Source organism: Streptopelia decaocto (genome assembly GCF_964273445.1).
Source record: "Streptopelia decaocto genome assembly, chromosome: 13".
In the NCBI taxonomy this organism is placed as follows: domain Eukaryota; kingdom Metazoa; phylum Chordata; class Aves; order Columbiformes; family Columbidae; genus Streptopelia; species Streptopelia decaocto.
In genome coordinates this window covers 16,425,129-16,447,104 of record NC_138668.1, presented here as the reverse complement: position 1 = coordinate 16,447,104, position 21,976 = coordinate 16,425,129, and the positions used below count along the sequence as shown (strand labels likewise).

General features: G+C 41.4%; 1 protein-coding gene across 10 annotated transcripts in view; it reads left to right on the top strand.

The window, feature by feature from the left end:
• Positions 1 to 21,976, top strand: part of MRTFB (myocardin related transcription factor B) — an 80,576-nt gene that overhangs the window by 9,925 nt on the left and 48,675 nt on the right. For 9 of the 10 annotated variants that reach the window (XR_014185325.1, XM_082064763.1, XM_082064764.1 and 6 more), the window contains exon 3: positions 11,248 to 11,381. The exons of the other annotated variant lie outside the window; for it this stretch is intronic. Coding sequence is in view for 8 of the 9 variants with exons in the window: in XM_082064758.1 (XP_081920884.1) it covers positions 11,248 to 11,381 (134 nt within the window). In the remaining variant the exon portion in view is untranslated. The remainder of the gene's footprint in view (positions 1 to 11,247; positions 11,382 to 21,976) is intronic. 10 annotated transcript variants of the gene reach the window in all.

Below are 21,976 nucleotides of genomic sequence, written 5' to 3'. Positions count from 1 at the left end.
AGACTATTTTCTCTCCTTTATAATGAAGGGAGATAAAAATGATTATTTTTTTTTTAATAAGTGGAAGGTCTAGTGGCTTTTTTGCTTCAAGTTGCATTAGGAGAAAAATTCCAAGAAATACAAAATGTAGATGTGTCACAGCTGTAAAGTGCAGCAGTTTGTGCAGACATCTACTGTAAGCAATTCTATGGTTTCCATCTCTCTCTTTTTTATTTATTTATTGTTAAACAAGCAGCTTTGTAGGGAATGAAATACTGGACCACACAATAGTTTAACAGATAAGGCTGCTTTGAAAGTGGCTTTAGGCAACATAAACTCCCCTGACCCAGAGTTTCTGCCCCATTAGTCTTCAGCTAATTTCAGTGTGGAAAATGGGATTCAAGTTCATTTTAGCTTTGGAGATCGTGAGAAATTGGTTCTTAAAGCACTGAGGGCATGTACTGTGGATTATAGCATTAAACTGTGTAGAACACTAGAGTTTTCAGGCACTGTACTAATGACAAGCTTTTTCTGGTTATTTTAGAATATGGGTGTTGATCTGGGGATTGAGCTTGTTCACTTGTAATCTTGGTGAGATTCCTTCCTGTGGTCTTACCCTGTTCACAGAGAGTGTTATTGGCCTTGTTAGAAGAAATGTTCTTCATTTGAGAAGGAAAAGTTTGGCTTTTGTTTAGTAAAGAGTGTTATTTTGCCTTTAACAAAACATATTTATTTTTCTGTCAAAGTCGTGATATTAGTTTGTGATCTGTCTTCATGCTTAATTTCTTATGTTTAGCAAGCTGGGGGCTGTGGTTTTGTGGTGGTGGTTTGTTTGGGTTTCCTTTGGGTTTGGTTTGTGGTTTTGTTGTTGTTTGGTTTGTTTTCCCTGTACCTGAAAGTCTGTGCTTAAACACATGGAATTTAGCCTTCTTTTAGCATGCAACCTTATTGTATCTATTAAAAAAAAACCCACTTAAGTTCTTAGGAAGATACTGCAAGGTGTAAATGTATTACCACTGATATAACTGCATTCCCATTGTCACTGTTGTATGAAAAGGGGTCACTCGCTGGGCTGTGGCTGTTGAGCGGCGGTTCGGTGGGAACGGGGCCGAGGTGGCCTCTGGTTCTGCTGCTCCCAGCGCAGCAGCAGTGGCGTTTGTAACCTGTGTCAGGTGAGGGCTGAGGAGGGAGCAGGTTGTTCTCAAGCCACCAGTCTAAACGGGAGCTGGTGTACAAGTGATGGGACAACTGTGCTCGTTCCCTTTTAAGTGCTTTTTAAAGCTCATAATAGAAAGCAATACTTTAAGCCAAGCAAATAAACGTATTTGTCCAGTTCCAGTAGCAGCTTTGGCTATGTGAAATGAGAAGTATATTGACTTCATTCTGACTCTAGGCTTATTACAAATATAGTGGGGAATAATTTATGTGTGTCGAGTAGAAGAGTTGGCAATAGCAAGAAGTGGTATTATGGGACTGCCAAAATTTTGTGTCACTGCCTCTGTTGAGAAAGATGAGCATTTATAGCCATGCAGCATGTATGTGATAAATACATGTATTTAATGTATGTGCCTAACTGTGAGTTACCTCTGAGAGCACTAGGAGAGCCTTCAAAATCCCATGGTTGGAGCTTGCCCAGTGGTTTTGTCTGGGCAGGACAGCAGCACCATAAAAAAATCATCTTAAAACTTCCATCACCTTCTTTAATTAGCCCTTAATCATACTGTTGTTGCTATTCCATACGTGCCACATCATCTAGTGTAAAGTGAATTGTTGAAAAGGAGAGATGGTCCCATGAACCATCGGGCACATTAATTGTTTGGTTCTAGGCCTCTGTTTTCTTTGTAGTTAAAGGAAATAGAATAGAGGAGAAGGTTAAATGCTTCTAATAACTTGCAAAGTAGAACCGGTCCTTTGGGCCAGCTGTGTTGTAATGCTCTGCTGTGCTTTTACAGGCTGGTTAAATGATCATAAATAAGAAAAGAACAGAAAAGAGAGTATTTTAGATAATCTCTAAACATTTAGCATAAATCAAATAAAGAAATGCATGGTAAATTGCTGCTTAAGATGTATAGAAGGTTGATTTTTATCTTTTTTTATTTAACCATTGATCTGTCACCTTCTGAGTTTTTCTTTTGTCCATTAGCGGGTTAAATTTTACAAGTTTTAGTTTCAGCAGTTAAGAGCAACAAGTTGACTGGTTTCCATGGGAGCTAATGCAAGTTATTGTTCGCATTGTTAATATCTGAAAGTAGCTGTGTTGGTACAAGTCAATCTGCAGGAAAAGGTTTTGAGAGAGGGAGTTTCTGGGTTGTCCCGAGGTTGTGAGCAGGGGCTGTTGAGCTGATTATCACCTGCATGTGCGCACCGACTTCAGTTCCAACGTCCTCATTGTGATATTTGCAAGATCCCTACATTGAAGTTGCTAGTAATCTCTATGCTACATTGTTTTGAATTCATGTCAATCGGTCTTTAGGTTGTTGCTGAATGTCAGTAATGAGTTAAATTCTGTCCTATAGAAGGTGATGGTATTTTTTAAGAGGTCATGTATCAGTCTTTGCTACGCCAAATGTTATAATAGTAAGATTTTGCTAATTTCTGTAACGGCATGTAGGCATTAAAAAAAGCGAAGTATGTATTTTTCAAGAAATGTCATTTAGAGCAATGAGTGTTAATGTCAGTGATGCTTATGGAGAAGCAGGTTGGATGGGAAGCAGCCCCGCAGTCCTTCCCCTGGACCTGCATCCCAGCACCTTCCTCGCTTTGTTCCCTTCGAGGGCTTGGGTTACAGGCGCGAAAATAACCACAGCAGCACCTGCGGCTTACTCATAAACGGGAACAGCTTGGAGGAGCCGAGCAAACAAATGGAATCACCCAGGAGTTCAACCTTTTCTAAATGCTCTAGGTGCTCTACCAACACGTGTTTTCAGAATAGATCAACATTTTGTCTATCGAAGGACTCTGAACACATAAGGAAATTGTTAAAGATTATGATCCAATTTATTGATAAAAGTTACTAATTGATTATTTTCTGAGCTGTCAGAACACCTCTTGCAAAAAGCCCTGTGTATTTCCTCTTCCTTTTTTTAAATAAATGCCCACTTCTGGGACATGACATTAAAATGTTGAGCAATCGTATGATGTGCTCATATACATATTTGACCCTTCCCCCAGACCTGAGCTATCAAGCGCTTTTATAGTACAAAAATGAACACTTGTGGTTTGATATTTTTTTTAATGTTTTCAACGTCAGTTCTGTATGTAGATTCTGCTGGCCACACTTTGTTTGCTGGCCACAGAAAACCATGGAGCACACATTATCTTACTAACTCCTTCCACAACGTTCTGTCATAGACCAGGAGAACAGAACTTGCTTTTTGGCAGGTAAATCTGAGTCGCTCTTGCAGTTATTTGAACACTACTGCTGAGCGCTTCATAGGAAAACTGGCATTAAGACCTTTTGAATTGTTTCTGAGTGGAATTTGAATAAATTGCTTCTGAAATGATATGTCACGTTTTATTGGATAAAGGATCTAATTTAAATGTGTAAAGATTTGTGAGGATGAGAAACCAGAAGCATCATTTGTTTGTACACCATTAATGCACTTGGCTTTGGTTTTTGTCTTGCTAAATTTAGGTATTATAAAACAAACCTTGTGTTGTTTTCTAAGCTGATTTGCCGCCAGTGTTAATACAGGCATTTTTAATTTTAGTAGAGTATTAAAGCAGATGTAAAATATTGACAACATCATCTTCATAGTCTGAAAAATAGGAGTGTCATGTCTAGATTTTTTGGAGCACTTGTAAATGGTGTATTTCCATGCACAGTGTGTGTGCATGACATCTAAGCAAGATGTTACTTCATCTTTTACCTTTCTAGTTTACAGTATTTTTATGAAGCTGTTTATTTTAATGGAACTAGGGAGGATATGTGCTGGAGGAGCTTCGTGTTTATTTAATCAAGTTAACCCAGCCGAGTGACTCAGCGCTGCCTCAGTATGAGCATCCTTGACTAACAATATCCACAAAAAGGTTGAGATGAAATGAAATTGATTAAAGGTGATTAAAACATTGCTGAAGACTATTTGGAAATCCTTCACTTAGGACAAGTCAGAGGACAGTGTTTATCTCTTACACTTCCAAGTGGTGTTGCTGCGGTTCCTGTTGCTGCGGGTGCTGGGGCAGAGCTGGGATGGAACCTCAGGTGGAGCTGAGGTAACGTCTTCTCGTGAGCCAGAGTTTTCAACGGGAGTGAAATCTTTGTGACCTTCCTGCCACAAACAGCACTGTAAGTTATGCATAATGGAGCTTCTGCTTCCGAAGCGTTGTGTGTGCAGAAGGTCTGGCTGTTCAAGGCTGCTCTGGGTTATCCAGATGCACCAACAGGCAGGAGCTTCGATACCTGGTTTGGCCCTGGGTGAGCACATCCCCGTAACGTGATCGAACAACACAGGTCGTGCTCTTCTCTAAGGAGCCTGGTTGTTCACTGTCTTTGAAAAGCAGCTAGTCCCAGACTCTGCTTTTGCATTTGCTCCATCAGACCGTTTGTTTATTGATTTTGGTGCACGTTGCAAAGTTATTTTCATAACTGTTTCTTAAAGGCAGATAGATTTGAAAAATGTTATATAATCATCAAACAATTGAAACATTACTTCCATCTAAAGGGATTTGTTTTGTTTCAGTGACTTGAATATGATGCTTATTGAACCTTGGTTTGCTTTACTTAAAATATTTGTAAGAAGTTTAACATCTTGGATAAATGTTGTAATTAATTGCCATTTTAAAGCTCACTAAGTGCGAACACAGAAGGTAATTGTAGTATATCACTTCAAACATTTTTATGAGACCTTGAAGTATTTAAACACTTCACAACATTCTTGTGACTTAATGAGTACAAAGACTTAAGATTTAAAGATTTCCTTCTAGGAATTAGGAAATAGAATCTCATTGTAGCCTTGTCAGATTGCAGACGGTTCTAATGACCGTCGTGCTTCTCGGCACAGCAGGGCCTCAGCTCTGCCCTGCGCTTCTGCACATTGTTTCTGAAGAAATGAATAGTAACAGTTTCTGATCATGCATAATCCAAGCGGATTACTCATCGTTAGTCAGCTGTTGATATTTCTCATCTTTTTCTGCTTTCGTCTAATTACCTTTGTAAAAATAGCTGTATGGTTTCAGTCCTTGTTGCTATGGATTTTACCACAAAATTTGTCTTCATTAATTAATACATCAACACGGTATTTTAACTGTAGGATTGCAATTTGCCTTTCAATGTAATAATTGAATATCAGTTTTAATTTCAAAGCTACATATATATATATACACACTGCACCCCAAATACTTTCAATGCGAGAGGTTGTGTGAGGAACTGACGGCAGGATTTGCAGGAGACACCAAGTTGTCTGCGGTGTCGATGCTGTTTCTTTGGGAAAAGGAGCAGCAGCATCACTGTGTGAACTGGAATAATAAAAAGCTGAACATTTTCAAGACTTTTTTCATGCAAAATGTCTTTTGGTTTTTTAATCCACTGTGGAATACATCAAATGAGGGCCTCAATCTCAACAGCATGAGCATTGTTCTTGCAACAGAGGCAACCGTAATTCGAGACATTTTCTCCAATTAGTGAAATTATGATGTCAAATATGAATGAGACTAACATTCAGTTAACTTACTGATAACCTGGATGATTATTAATAGCAAGTACTTTCCATGCTTATGTTCATTTTGTACTCAGTCATATAATTTATCTTTACTGGTTCCCCCTTCAGCCGCGCCCCCCCTTCCCATTCAGGACAGGTGATCGGGAGGGAAAGAAGGACAGAGAGAAGAGAGTTGGGAAAATTAACAATGTTTTACTAATGCTACTGATAAAATAGAGAAAATAATACAAAATATACAAAACCAATCTTGAAAATCTCAGCAACTGCAGAGCCGGCACCCGAAGTCCTGGACTGGACTCTGCAGCCAACCGGAGCTGGATTCAGTCTGTCACTGGCCTCAGTTCGCAGGGACGACTCGCAAGGTCCTTTCCTAATGTCGCCATAAGGAAAAGGGATGAGATCCTTGTGATCTCCCACTTTTATATGAGGTATCAGGTGAATGGGGTGTTATACTCAGTTGGTCAGTTTTTTGGTCACCTCTTTCTCATTGTCCCTCTTGTGAGATGGGCCTCTGTTCTTATCAGTGACCTCACATTCCATTTCTGTGTTCACCAAAACATGCGTCTGGCTTTTCAGGAAAATGCAGCTCATATGAAGCTTTAGCTGACAGGCAAATTCACTAAAAGATAAACTTATTTTTAACAAACCCAGGACAGTAGTCTTCAGAATTTGGGGAAAAGGTATTCAGAACAATTACAAAGGGAGCCCAAATAACTTTTCATGTAGGAATTTGATAAGATCTCAGACGTATAATAGGATGTAAGCACAGCCGAAATGACACGGTGCAGATACGGTGTGTGCTGGTGTCTGCCAGATAGAAAATGCTGCATTTTAGAGGTGCAGAGAAGGCATTGTGTCCTGGCCGAGGAGCAGACACCAGTGCTGGTGTTGCTCCAGCAGCTGCCGAGATGCGTTTCCTGCAGCCAGCACTGCGATTTGTTCCTTGATGTCCTCGTCGCCCTCGCTGACAGGCAGCGTGTCCGCGGGAGCCGTCCTCCGAAAACATCGCGTCTGCTGCTCGGGGAGGCAGGAATTTCACCCCCACTCTTGGCTCTGGGGAATGACTCTCTTGGCTCAGAGTAACCGTGTTCGGTGAGCTGGATGTTCCTCTGGATTTGGAATGTTTGTGTCCAGGTCCCACTTGTATTGATCCTGGGGAAAAAGGAGGTTCTGAGCTTTCCGAGGGTTCAGCTGCTGGGACTCGGCTCATGTGAAGATTAGAAAGTAGCTATGCTGTATGCGTATCTGTGCAGTGGACAGGGGTCAGGGTTTAAGGCAAGGTGGCAGAAAGGGAACTGGTCTTGTTTTTAACAAAACCAGGACAACAGGGCCAGCAGCCTTCCCAAAGCGCGGCTCTTGGCCTTCTTTACGAGATGGAAAGAGGAATTGCCAAGTTAGTCTCATGCAGTGACTTGGCCCATTAGCTCAGATACAAATCATTGTTCAAATTGAAGTCGTATTTGAAACCGTAATGGTCCTGTAAATGCCCGTTACCACTTCGGTGTTCCAGATCGTCCTGTCCGCCGAACAGATATTTGAATCTTGAAGACGGGAGAGCTTAATGCAAATGGCCTTGGTTGGCAGCTGCTAAGAGGACCTGCCGAGCGTGATTCCTGAGCTCTTGGACCGGCTTTTATCATGTTTCCCAACACACTGACAAAAACAACAACAACCACCACCACACTCACCATTTTGTAATTTTATTCTTCTTCTCACTGCAGATTCTGGTGTATTACAGACTGCTAGCTGTATAATTTTAAATTTACTGAGTTTTATAAATGGAGAAACTTAAACCTTGGTAGATTTGACTGCTGTTATTCACACCATGATTCTGTAATAGATTCTGTACTGGAGCCTGGTATTACTAATATTTAATCTGGTATGACTACTGATAATATTTAATAATGTGTATAGTGACCTAAGTTCCTCGCAGGTGTAAATGAGTGAGCAGTGTTAAAGTCAGCACTTTGATTTGGCCAGAGTTTGAATGCTCTGCGATTCTTCAACCTTTTTTTTCCAGCAGATTTCTAAACTAAAAGCTGATTTACTACCTGTCATCTGGATTTCACAGCTTGTGCAGAAAAAAATACCAGTTCTAGTGTCTCAAGTGGCAGAGAAGTATGTATTTCCCCCCCTTCGAAGATTTTTTTTTTTTTCTAGGGAAATATACTTTGTCTTTTGAAGGTAAAATGTTTAAAAATAAAAGTAATGTTTGTCTTCAGCAGATCAGAAAGATAGCAACCGCCTACCATCTGTGAGAACACTTACATAAGGCCCGTGCACCGCTCGGGGTTCTGGGCCAGCTCTGAACTCGGTGCCTATGGCTTGTCAGACAAATGTCGGTCCCCTGCAGCCCCCCCTGCGCCGCTGGGGCAGCTGCTGCTCCGCTGAATTCTGTTTAAAAGCAAACAAACAGAAAAGAAAAAACACAACAAAGCAAACAATAACCCACCACACACACCCCAGACAAACCCCAGCACAGCCAATCCCCAAACCTGAAATCCTTCGGGACTATTAAAGAGTGGAGTAGTTCTATTTTTGTTTCTACAAATCGGATGCTGTTATACTTTCCAGCAGTTTAAAAGTAGAAATGCTTTTCATACAAATAGAATGAAGGTTCATACAGCTTAATGAACCTTTAGATGTCTCAGTTTCAAGGAGGGGAGTGGAAGCCCCTGAAGTGACACCTGATTTCTGTCAGATCAGCCTTGTGGAAAATGGCGCTTTCTTGGGTTATGCAGAGTAGAATATTGAGAATATAGCAATACGGGTATTATTTTTTTAAATGTGTTTTTCCTGGATGTGTTTTTACTGTTGAATTTCAGTGATGTTCATTAATGCACTTTTCTGTACAGGTCTGCTTAAAGTCGGGGTTACATAGGTAATGGTTACCATCTGTAAATGCAGATGGCAAACATGAAATAATCCTTCAGGACTGAGGAGGCTTCAAATAAACCAGACCAGGCACTGGTGGTGGTATATCTGCGTGCGTGCTACAGCCTGCTTCGGTTTTGCTTCCTAGAGACCGGTTCCTGTGAAATTCTGTAATGGTAGAAGTTGGTAAATGGATAAACAGTGGATGTTTCTGCTAGTGCAGGTTTTTGTTTATGAGCAACCTTGGTTTTAATGTTTAAAATTGTTTATCCAAAAAGATTTCAGACAAAGAATTTGTGCTGAGGCTTTGCTGTGAATTGGAAACTTTCAAATTAGGGTTAGAGTTCTGCGTTGGAGAACTTTGGGTTTAGATGTTTCCCAACGCCCAGGTTTGTGTGCTGTGTGTAACCACAGGAAAAGCTGGAATCTGAGAGTTGCGCTCAGCAAATGTCTGTGGGAGAGGGAGAGGAAAGGAGAAGGGAAAAGGAAAGGAAAGGAAAGGAAAGGAAAGGAAAGGAAAGGAAAGGAAAGGAAAGGAAAGGAAAGGAAAGGAAAGGAAAGGAAAGGAAAGGAGAAAGGGAAAGGAAAGGAGAAAGGGAAAGGAAAGGAGAAAGGGAAAGGAAAGGAGAAAGGGAAAGGAAAGGAGAAAGGGAAAGGAAAGGAGAAAGGGAAAGGAAAGGAGAAAGGGAAAGGAAAGGAGAAAGGGAAAGGAAAGGAGAAAGGGAAAGGAAAGGAGAAAGGGAAAGGAAAGGAGAAAGGGAAAGGAAAAGGAAAGGAAAGGAAGGGAAAGGGAAGGGGAAGGAAATGAAAGGAAGGGGAAGAAAAGGGAAGGGGAAAGGAAAGGGAAGGTTCCATGTGGAGGGAGGGCAAGGCCTCCAGGCCCAGGTTACCCTCAGGTGCTGGGTCTCCAGCTTTGGAGCCGTCCAGACGCGGAGCAGCTGGCAGCGCTGCGCGGATGGGCTGGACTGGGGGCTCCAGAGGTCCCTTCTCACCTGGTTTGGTCGGGTTCACACTGCAGATTACGCACATTTTGTGGGAGAAGTCAGCTTGGTTTGAGTTGCACTGCAAAGTTGCCGTCGCTGCCATTTAATGTGTTGCATGTAATCCTTGCATGCCTCGTTCTTAGTTGAATCTGGACAATAAAACCACATTTACCTACATTCCTGCAGCAAAATGAACATGTAACTAATGTAGCAGAAGTGATGAAAGTTCAACTGGTTTAATTTAAAGAAAGATCTTTCCTTATCTGTCATGGGGACAAGAGTTGTCAAAGCTAACATGCCGCAGACTAAATGCTTAACCTTTAGTACAAGGTGTTTCTATTAATTTCATATGGATTTAATGGCATGAATACAGCTAATGTGGTTTAATCTCTTGGAAAAGTGACTCCAAGGCGTAACTCAGAGCCAATAAATTGTGGATGAAATGCTGTGAATATGAGCTTGTAAGCAGCTAAATTCTCACTTAAATTCTGCTCTGAAGAGATTTCTTGGTTAATAATGTACTTCATTCGTATGGGTGAGTGGGAGTTGGAGGAGAGTGTAATATCAGGAGATCGAAGGAGAGCTGGGTAAATTATGCTTCTAAAAGCTAAGAACAAAGAAAACATCTTGTATAACAGTAAGTTAATGTGTCTTCATTTAATGTGAAAGCATCAATTGGTAACTATGGAAAATAATGAAAAATATGCACTTAACCACGGTAATTGCTCTAATGAGGCATACATCGAGCAGTACTTGCTTATATTTCTTATTTTTCAATTGGTACTTTCCACAACATGATTCTTTAGCCGGTTTTGTAGTGTAGAGTAGACCATTCTTTGGTCATCATGACCATTTTTTGTCATTTTGATTTTTTAAAACACCAAGTATCTTTGGCAATAGTTGGGGTATAGTCATTGGAACACATGCTGCGTTTTAATAAACTTTAAATACACACCCAGCACGTGCAGTAGTTATATTCAGCATACCCGAAGTTTGGAATCTGAGATCGAATACAGGCAGCAGTGTTTATTAAGAAAAATAACTAAAAATAAACAATTTAACAATAATAATTTTAACAATAATAATTTTAATTACTTGATAGAGTTCTGTGAGCTGTAAAAAGCCAGTAATTCATACTTCAAGTACCACATTACTGATAGAAAGGAAAGAAATAATAAAGTGGGACTTTTATTCCACTCTGTAGAGTATTTTACAATAAGTAGCTGGTATGCAATAAAATTATTTTGAAAAGAATTCAGGGCAAAAAGCCTCCCTTGCTGGGGAGGTTGAAGATGAACTAATTCTAATAGAGTTCTTTGGTGGTGTGGGGTCCTGTATTAATACCAAAGTTGATTTTGGTGCAAAGGGAAGTTGTGCAGTGCTTCAAAATATTAAAAGCCATTTGCATGTTATACATTAATTCAGCATTCTCTAATATAAGCTATTGAACAACAAGAATGTTTGGGTGATACAGGGGCTGTGTCGCTTGTTAGAAGGAGCTTCCAAAATCCCTGTTGAGAGTTAACGCTTTGTCATTTTTCTGTCAAAGTGAGCAGAAAAACTGTCCTGTTAAACTGCTTGTAAATACACTGCTTAACTATATTTTTGCAAACCTGTAATATTTTGATATTTGTGGAAAATTAGTAGATAACGTGTACATCACTGCAAGTTGAAGCGTTTTGTGCGGAGGAGCTGACCAGCCCAAGAACTGAACACCGCAAGTGACGTCCGTGTGTGCTGTTTGTCGTTGGCAGGTGCGCCGCTGCCGGAGCCGCGATGGAGGCGCGCGGGGCGCCCAGCCCGCACAGCGAGGCCGTGGCGCACGAGCTGCGGGAGCTGTCGCTGCAGCCCGGCCCGCAGCTGCCGCCGCTCACCGAGCGCAGGAACGGTGAGTGCAGCCCCCGCCGCGGCTCCGCCGGGCCCGCAACCCTTCGCTTCTCTCGCGGTCCGTTCGGTGATGGACTCGTGATGGTTCGTTTACCTTGATCTCAAAGCGCAAAGTTAAGGCAACCAAAATGCCAAGGGGTTATAATTCAATCAAACAGTGTTACTTTATTGTTTTGCCCATAAAGCGGCACGCGATAGAGAGACAGAGAAAAAAGGGAAAGGAAAGAAAAAGGTGGGAATGAGGATTTGGTTACCACCAGACGAGTTCCAAAGGTGTCCCTCTGGTCTCTGGTCCCGTAGAGTCCTGCCAGTCCTGTGTTGTGGTTCGGGATCCTCTGGTGGGAAGATCTTAACGGTGTCCATTCGAGAGTCGTCTTTTATGCTTCTTCACCCTGCCTCGCTCCTGTTGTTTGAGGCCAAATCTCCACCTTCGTTTCGCAATCCAGGCTTAACTGTGCAGGCCCAAAACAATCCCTGTTCTGCATGCCAGGACCCATCTGCACCTGCGTGGCCTGCGTTCATGGGTCTCTCTGGGTGACCTCAGGCCCCTTGGCGAGCTTCTGGGCATGCTCTTCTTCATTGGCCTTTGTTTGAGGGAGGAGGTGGAGAGCAGGTGTGACTGAGCCTGCAGGTGAGAACACATCTGGGCGGCAGCTGATGTCCCCGGCTCGGAGAGACCCGTGTAGCGATGTCTTTCAGGAGGCGGGGGCTGGCTTGGCTGAGGCAGCAGGCGAAGCCCACACAGCAGCCATTGTTAACGATAGCTCCCCATGTCGGAGAGACCAGTGCAACACAACTCTCCTCAGGCCTCGCTCCAAGTCATTGTCCATGTGTTCTTTATGTCAGGGCCTCAGTTCTCTCAGTCCCTGATGACGATGTTTCAGGTAAATAGTGCTCCATGTTCAGACCCACTCTTAGCACATCCCCTCCTTGACTCTTCCAGCCCAGCCGTGGAAGCTCCACGGTGTTTGGTGGGGAGCCCATCCTGCCAGCTTGTCGTCTGACTGCAAAACCCCAACTGCAGGAGTTTCCTGAGGCATATAGACTTGAGTTGTTTATACTTCTAAATAGTTTTAAAACCTCAGCTACTGTATAGTAGAAGTATTAATCCAATATTTTTGAGAATTGGGATAATTATCGAGAACATGTTTTTTTTTCTCCACAGTAATAATACAGAATTGAAGTTGCACATTGTATCCCAGAAGGTTTAATTGACCACCTGGTTTAAGGTTGAACAATGAAAGAAAAATAAGATTTACATGATGGGAATCTTTCCGGTGTCTTTCCTCGTTGTTGATGCTGACATGGCAATTCAGGAATAACGGGTTTCCAGTGTTACAGTAGGGATCAGGCAGAGTTAGGCTTCAACCAAGGCTCATTTTTATGGGGGAAGGGGCACAAACCTTTCATTTCTATTTGTGGTGTTTGTGTTCACACTAACATCTCCTAATAATGGAGACTTGTTTTCCAATATTTGTACTAAATAGTGGGAACACTGAAAGTATGTAAATGAAGCATTTGTTTTTTGACACATTTTTAAAATCAGTTTAGCTATTAATTCAGTTTTAATGGTATGAGCATTATTAAATAAGAAGAAAACTATCTGAATATCCCAGCTTTACAGCAGAAAAAATGGGCTATCCTGAAACAGAGTTTATCAGTTAATGTGGTATTCAAAGCATTTTAAACTAAGGGACCTGTTGCTTGTTTATTAATATTTTGGCTCCTTAGGAATTATTTTTTGCAAGGCAGAAAAAAACCCTGTAACTTGAGAGACAGTAATTTTTGTGGGCTACTCTTTGATATCCAAGTGATATCAGTTATCCCTAGAAGCTTGTTTTAAGATAGCTTACAACATTTTACCTTTCTATCAAGGTAGCAACAGAAATATGCATTTAAAGAAAGCTATTTCATGATGAGACCAAGTGGGTTTTTTTGCATCCCGTGTGTAATTCTACCTCTGGAAAATTTGTCTGGGTTTTTGTTTTGTTTTTAATTGCCGTTAAAACCGAAATGGGTATCTGTGTTGAGTCTTAAGTCAAACTTTTCATTTCTGAAGGCTATTGCCAGAAGAATGCACTCAATTAAACAGGAAACCCCCCTGTAAGATGTCAAGCTTGCAGATTTCTCTTGGACAAACCTTGCTGTGACTGTTCAGTATGTATTTATTCCCTTCATTTCATTGTTTTGTTATCCTTGTGCTTTTAGTAATAAAGATAGATCGCCAAACAAGCAGTAAGACCAGGTATGCAGCTTCAGGTGCTATATTCACTGGTTTGGTCTTCAGTCTTTCATTTTTATTCTTCTGTATTGGGCAGTTACTTCTTTTCTTAGGCATTCTTCCTGTAACTTGAAAGTATTTTTGTGCTTTCATGAATTAGTGATTTATATGTAAGTTTTGTATTGTCTCCATTATATAATCTGTGTCTTTTTTATTTTCCAAAGAAAAGCCAGTGGCAAGAGGTTTTAATGCTTAAGGGCTCTGGTTTGTTGAAGTAACGGAGGAGATTTTCATAAATAAAGTGGTAAGGGAGAAATGAATAACTGGAAAAGCTGCCTCTCAGCCCTGTGTGCCAGCGTACTTCAGAGCCATTGCCCTCTTACGCTTCTCTTTATTATTTACCATAATTCCTCTGATGACTTAGGATACTTTAGAGCGTTTGCCCACAGTGTGTGTCAGGCCTCCCACAAAGATTTGAGTGTCTTTGAGGAGGTTCCCCGAGTCCCCACCATGGGCCGCGGCCTCCCCGCCCGCGGCGCCTGCCCGGGCCTGGCCACAGGCCTCGCTTTCAAGGGCCTTGTTAGCACAACACTGTGGCTTTGGGAAAGGAAAAGGCTCAACAGTCTGCAAGGCAGGTTGAAAAATCATGTAACTGGAGGAACTTCTGGAGGAATACAGGCTGATAGACATGATAAGGAGCATTTGATGGACACTGGTGCAATTTCTTATCCTTCTCAGTGTTATAGATCTTTCTGATGCGGTTTAAGCATCCTGCCACTGAGAGAATGGTGCTTTAGTAGTATTAAAAAATTTCTAAATTAATTTAAGAGGAGCCTCCTGAACCGTTTAAGTGGTTTTTTGTTGAATATTTTTATGCAGTAAGCATTGTGCTTACTGTGAGCTTTTGTAGTGATCCTTTAAACCTTCTGTTGACTCGAATGAGCCTTTTGGCAGTAGTCCAGCAGAAGGCTGATTTATTCTCGTGTTGTTAAGCTGACTTGCACAAGTTAGCACAGGAACTGCATTTCAAGCTTTTCCAATGACAGTGGCCACGTGGGAGGCTTGTGCTTTGGTTTGGTTTGACATGGAGGTGATCACGGCAGGGCAACAGAAACACGGGGGAAACTGCACGCGTGTGTCTGGTGAGGCCTTCTGTGTCTGCTTCACCTTTTTGTACCTGTTGCTCCCCTTGCCCTGCCCAGTGTGCCCGGAGATCACAGGCACACAGCAAAGCTGACAGGAGGGGTCAGGTCAGCATAGCTCAGTGGTTTTGGTGCAAAATCCCATGGGTTAGGTTAAGCTGCACTGGAACTGTTGTCCCTTGAGTTGACAAAAGAACACACATGCTCTGCCAGCTCTGCTGAAGAGGTTGTAACTTACAGTGGAGGATCAATAACAAATTGGAGGATCAATAACAAATTGCTGTTGGAGGGCAATAGCATCTTAATCTTCTCCAGCCATTTACTACATGCAGGTGATTAAAGACAAACAGATAATTTGGAAAGTGAGGAAGGGAGAGAGAGGCAGCAATATATTCTTGTCATCTCAAATGTCATTTTTCAGATGGATGTCTTCCGTCATAAAATGTTTGCGAAACACAAACCTAACCAGTTACTGTTGTTTCCTATTTTAATAGTAGGGCAAGAAATGGGAGTTTTCAGGCCGACTTGCTAGATAAAGGTTTTCTTGCAGGGCTGTGGAACACTTCAACTGAACTGTCTCGAAAGCAATCACTTGAATTATTTGGGGTTAGAACATGTATTTGGGTGCATTGTATGTATTGGGTGCAATAACAAAGAATCGTGTTTCCAGGATGTCGTATGTGGGTTGTCTGGACTGTCACAATTTGAAGATTTCCCGTTTTCTTTTGAGCTGTTTTCAAGTTAACGGCTGTGGGCAATGCTGGATTACTAATGAAATTAATTTCCGTTTCTCATTAGTCTGCATCTTTCTGGATAATTAAGCATTTCATGCAATGCATCGATCATGTCAACTTGTGCCCTGTTTATTGCAGCACCCGGCCATGCAGCACACAAGAGGCCAAAAAGCAGCACAAGTTACCTTTTCATCAGCTCACCCCCACAAACACAAAAAGCCCAAACCGAAATGAAAACAAATACTCCCAGTGGTTTACACTGAGTCCTCCCACGGGGCTGGCGCAGCCAGCTGGGAGACGGACGGTCCTAAAACAACTGAATGAATTTACATCACACTTAACAATATTCCTGAAATAAATTGGGTGAACCAAGGGAAGTTTTCTGGCATCTAGAAGAGTTGTGGGTATATTAGTTTGCCTATTATCTCTTATCTTCACTCCCTCATGACGTGGCACTGCTAACATACATTCTTGGCATAGCTTCGTGGCTTCTGAACAAATTCTTAATCCTCTGTGCAGTTGGTAGAGCTGAAGCTGCAAATTTGATACTAAGGAATCAGGTGAAATTTGGGACGTTCTCCTTGTATCTGGGTATGACAGTTTTTTCCACTCCTTTGAGATCCGCAGTTAGGCAGACTTTTCCTCTCCTGGTGGTATAGAGGTGTGTTACTGTGCTTAGTTATTTTCTTGAGACAGTTGGGAGTGATAAAGTGGAGGAAGGATGGCTAGTGGGAAGACTAGGGAACAACACATGCAAAACTTCATTCTGATTAAAGTAATTTATTGGCACAGAAAATAATTGGAAATGTCAGCTTAAATTCAGCAGTGTGGTAGTCACTAAGCTGAAAGCCATGAGATCGGGGAAAACAGCATACGGATATTCCGCTTAACAAAACAGCCCCACAACAACGCACAAAAAAACCAGAACACCCCCAAAGTCTAAAAGACTTATCTAGATGATACAATTTCTATAAGTTTACAGTAGATGTGTGTATACGGTGTAGCGTATACACAACGTGTGTGTGCAGAAGGGTTGCCGAGTGCCGCTGTGAATGTCCATCCACGGAGCGGGGCTGGCGCAGGTGCCTTCCCCCCCCGGCCATCCCGCCATTGCCCTTCCTGTCAGGTTTGGACAGTCCGTGGAACACCCAGCACAAACACACTACTGAGTAATCCTCTGTAAGCATACACGGCCTATTGTCATTTATATACATTTGTCTCTGTGTTTGGCGTTGTGGGTTTAGGGTGTGGGGGAGGTCCCGTGGTTTTTGGAAGTTTTTGGTTTTTAACAAACGGTGTCAGTAGAAAAAAGAAATAAAGGTCTTTTAAAGTGTGGATTCTTTTGGTGTGCCTGTAGATATTTGAATGTTATCTGTTGTGAGGTGAGAGAGCAAACCGAGTAGGTAGTGATTTCCCACTAAGTCTGTCTCTGTCATTGGTACTGCCAGTTCCCACAATCCAAGCATTCCCAGGGCATCAGTCAGTGTCTACAAGGAACAATTTTCAAATATTAAAGCATGTGAAAAGACACACAGGCCAAAACCCAGAGCTCCCCAGGGACCGTGACCTCTTAAACGGAATATATTCTGACATTTTCACAGGCTACATGAAAGAATTCCAGCAGGGTCATTCCATTTGGTAAACTTATAAACAAACAGTCCATCGTTTTAGTTTGATTTATAGATTTTATTTTTTTTTTTTAATTATCTGCTTATTGTGAAGAGATTAACATGGGAGACATGACCTGTGACTGACTCAATTTAAGGCATCTGGTATATATGAAAAGATCCTGTTTGAGGGCTTGGCATGTGAGTGATGGCAGGAGATACGGAAAGTATGTTTTCCTTTAAAGAGATCTCTTCATCAAACTGTCTTATTCTGACTTTTTTTGTCTTGAAATTCCTTGTGGATAACTAAATGCATAGCTAGAAAAGAATGTCGAGTTAATTTTGCATTCCACTGTATAATTGTTTTAAATCATTTGAACCAAATCTTAGCTGCATGTTAGCATTGAAATGTTAACGCCCGATACAGCAGAATGTGGTGCCAACAGAACTGGCCATCGATGGGGACGCTTACACAGGAGCCTTTTGCAAGTCATAGGTAGCGTGGTGGATGACCCAATATCATTCTTTAAAAAAAATATATATATATATATATAATTTTAGATATACATATGCAGTTATATATGAAAATGTACGTTATGTATATTATCTGTGCACTTTGAAAATATACACTAATTTATTTCGCTGTCTGAATGGTAGGGGATTTTCACTTGAGCAGTGGACACTGCCACTGGATGTCCTGCCTTGAAAGGAATTCGTGCAGGTTTTAGTGGGAGAGGAGCAGCACAGTATGCAGACTTACAAATTTGATATCATCATGTTTGGGAATTTTTGGACTAACTGAGGCAGATGGTGACCATCATTTGGATTTTTTGGGTCTTTGTTACCACAGTGGTGGAGAAAATAGACAGAAGTCTCCAGTAGTTCCTTAGTCGCAGCATAGTATACAATCCTATTACTAGTAAAAGAATACGAAGATGAGAGACTCATATATTTATCTTAAACACAAGTGTAAGATTGTGCGAGATTTACTGCTGAGTTGTTTGACAAACGTCTGAAGTGTTCAAAGCAAAGAGGTGATGTGCTGGTAGAGAACAGAAAGGGGCTTTAACAAACCCGGGCGGCAGAACAGAAACACGGTGTAAGAGACGGGGAGCTGGGGTGGGTAAGGGGGAACACACAAAAAACCACAAAGCAAAAACCCTGGAGTTAACAGAAGTTTAAAGATGTAATAGAATAAATGATAATGTACAGCAGTGATTACTTAAAGGGATCTTTTAGTTTGGGTATTCAGAGCACTGTTTTCCTATGTGAAGAAATTATTACATGATGATAAACAGCTGGATTATTCTAACACAACTCTAAAGGACCAAGAAATTCATCAAGGTGTGCGTAAAGCCAAAATGAAATAAATGTTTGAGTAATTAAGCTTTTTTTCCCCGCTTCAAAATCTTTAGGTAGTGAAATAGGTTAAACACCTAAGGCTATTTTTTTTTTTTTGGTCTAGAGTTTAATCTGTAGTTTTTGGATAGTGTGTGTGGTTTGGTTTGGCTTTTTGGTTGTTTTTTTTACTGTTTGTTTGTTAGTTTTAATGGGATTGCAAAGGCATGAGCTCCATAGGTGTGAAGAGTCGGAACGCGCTGCTAAAGCAGCTGCTGCTCGGCTCCTTCGCGTTTAATGAGGTTCCAAGTGGCTGGGAGTCGGTGAGCTCACTCGCAGGTCCCGATGCTTGGGCAGATAAGCGCTGGGAGGGACGAGGTTGCTCTTGTTTCATCCTGCGCGTTGTGATTTTGGCGAGTATCTCTCCGGCACTGCCTCCCGGTGAATAAGGCTCTTTCTGTAGGCTGGAGGTTGGCAGAACACTTGAACATCTGTGGTGCAGGAGGATGGAAAGAGAAAACATGGATTACCTTAGATTAGAAGCAACCCAATTGTTTGTGAAAAGCTTGCACAATACATCGCTGTTAAATGAGATGTGACCGGGTTTGGGGTTTCGAACTGACCGGGGTGTTCCGTTCTGCAGCCTTTTTTCTTCATTTCACCCACTTGTATACAATCTATAGAACTTCAATAGAAATTAGAATGAGAGGTACTTCTACCCTCATGTGAATTTCAAGGTGTTTCATTTGTATTGAAACGAAAAGCTTGCTGTGTGTCTTCAGCTCCTGGGTTGGTACACCCATGCTGTGTGTAATCGCTTAAACCACTAATTGATAGATACAACCTGCACCGCTTTAGATTTGTTTTCAGCTGCAAGAGACGCGTCTGTTGTTGGATGGGAACTCTTGTTTCTGGCTCATTACAGGTTTCTGTGTGATCCTCAATGTCATTTAGCTATTTGTACTGTCAGAAATAGCTCTTTGGAAACAGGTACCTGTCCAAGTCACAGGGGCTTTCCATTAAGTATTTCCTTTGGAAATGAGTAGTTCTCTCCTTTATTCTGAAACCACCTGTATTCAAGCACACAGAAGAGAAAGACGAGATGAAAATTTAACAATTTGAAGAAGTTTTTTGGCCTGTTTTTAATAATGCCATCAATTTCAAATGACAATCCACATTCTAGCTGCCTTTTGGAAACCAAACGAAAAGCCTCTCAAACTGAGTGGAGTTTTTTTGGTATATATTTCACATTTCATGAGTTGTGTTCTATTTATTGTGTTAAACGCTAAAATAAAGAAAAAGCTTTAAAGAGCAGACCAAGAACAAACAAGTTGCAATGTTTTACTAATACTTGTTGTAGAGAAGTGTTTTGACTAGGACAAAATGGGTAATTCCAATGGGTAAGTATTAAGTTCCCACCATTCAAGTCCCACTTTTCTCGTGGCACAGAGCTACTTTTTCTCATAGATGTGTTTATTTTTTTCTTTGAAGTCTTATCATTAAAAATAGTGAACTATAGTGTTGATCACCCAAGGAGCCGGTATATCGACGTTACAGGTTGAGCTGGGATTAGTGTATATTCAAGGTGGCTAGGAAAGCAAGGTGTCCTTGGAATAGGAGTCTCTATTTAATGGCGTGGGAGATAAATGTTGTTCTTCATGGAGGGGTTTAAGAGAAACTGTTCCCTTGGCAGAATGTGCAGATATCCTCAATATTCACAGTATAACTGAATCTGAACAAAACCAGTTTCCTACTTCCAAGGTATCTTTTCTTCCTCTTCAGTTGCTCTCTCTGCCTCCGCTATTCAATAACGTATAACATTGATTGGCAACTGCAATATTTGGTTACATGGAAAACATGCAGCATCATTTTGACTGTACATCTCTCCTGGTCTGCGCAGGAATTCCATTGTAGGAAATAATTATTTTGCAAATATATTAGGCCCAGGCAGGATCTCTCGGCAAAGCATATTTTAATAATGATATTGTGACAGCGGGTGTTCTACCTAAAGGCAGACACACATAATAGGGCAAAACCCCCTGCTTATATCCCCCCAAAATCCCGGCTGCAGTTTCCCTCCCCTGTTCCCCATTGGTTGGTGCTTCAGGGTTTACAGACTGTCCCAACGCACACAATACCCTGCCCCTTATCAGTCTATTTAAGATATGGATCCCTGGCACTTCGGCTACGTTTCCCCCTAAATTAACTTGTAAATACAGGTATCAGTATGTATACAGGTATCAGTACATATTCCGGAAGAGACTGTGTTTTACATTAAGGATTCACAGTCCGACGTGTCTCGGTCCTTCCCCCCTGCTGGGGTCAGGCGCCAGGTCCTCAGTTGTATAAAAACAACAGTTCTTCCTTAAGTGTTCCTTACACCATCATTCTTATTTTCCATGAAGTCTGTGATTCCTGCTTTTCTTCATAAAGTTATTTGCAAGTTACTATTGAGATTTTGATGAGACATCTCAAGGGTGTTTTGAAATATTAACGTGTATATTCGCTTGTGTTGAACTGGGAGGTGAATTTGAAGCACAATTTTAGGCTGAACTCCACGTGGCTGAAGCACAAGCACATTCATTCCTGCAAATCCTGCTGTGGAGTGGGGACACTCCTAATTTATATAAAGTGCTATAAGCAGGTAGGAATAGATAGAACTGCCTTCAGAACTGTGATGTTTGAAGGAGAATGTGTTACTCCTCTGATTCTTTAATTACAGATTTCTTCATTAGTATGTTGATTTTTTAAATTTCAAAATGCTCTCTTCTCTGAACCATTTGGAAATGGCTTCAGACCGAACTGATTTTTCAGCAAATGTGTGAAGTGTACTGTACCCTTCCCATAAAACAACTGCTGCTGTTACATATTGTTATATTGTTAGAATACAATTAATCCATCCAAACTGTTAACTTCTCTGTTGGTACAAGAAAAATGTAGAGTTACAATGTGGTATATCCATAACTCTGACTGTGTCAGATGTTCATACAGGTTTCTTAAGCAGTGTGGTTTGTATTCGGTTTGTCTGGATATTTCTTTTCCCGAACGTGTGATTTTATTTCTTATGCACAATAAGCGTTCCAGCTGCAGGCAGTGAGGAATTGGCTTTATGGAGGAGGAGCTCCTTTTTTTCTTGTGTTCAGTAAAAATCACTGCAAAAGCAGATGTATTGGAATAGTCTATAATTTGTATTTAAGCAAACTCTAATTTACACCGATAATTTTTATACAAATTATGTGCAAACAATGAAGCTTTATGCTGGGAGAGCTGCCTCGGATCATTTATGCTGCGGGAGTTTTGCCTGTATTTTCAGCTCCTTAGATGTCAGGTTGATCCAGCGCAGTAAGTGTGAGTCTCCTTGGGATCCGGGATCTGCCCCAGGATCCGGGATCCGTCCAACGCGCTGCTCGGGTGAAGAGCTGATCTTGGGCAAAGATCCAAAGCGGCAAGATGATTATTTTTTCCTCTAGCTTCCACATGTAAAAATTCTGCACCGGGTGTTTGTTATTGTATAGAGATCTTTTGAAATCTGATGCCATACAAGTGAAACGTTT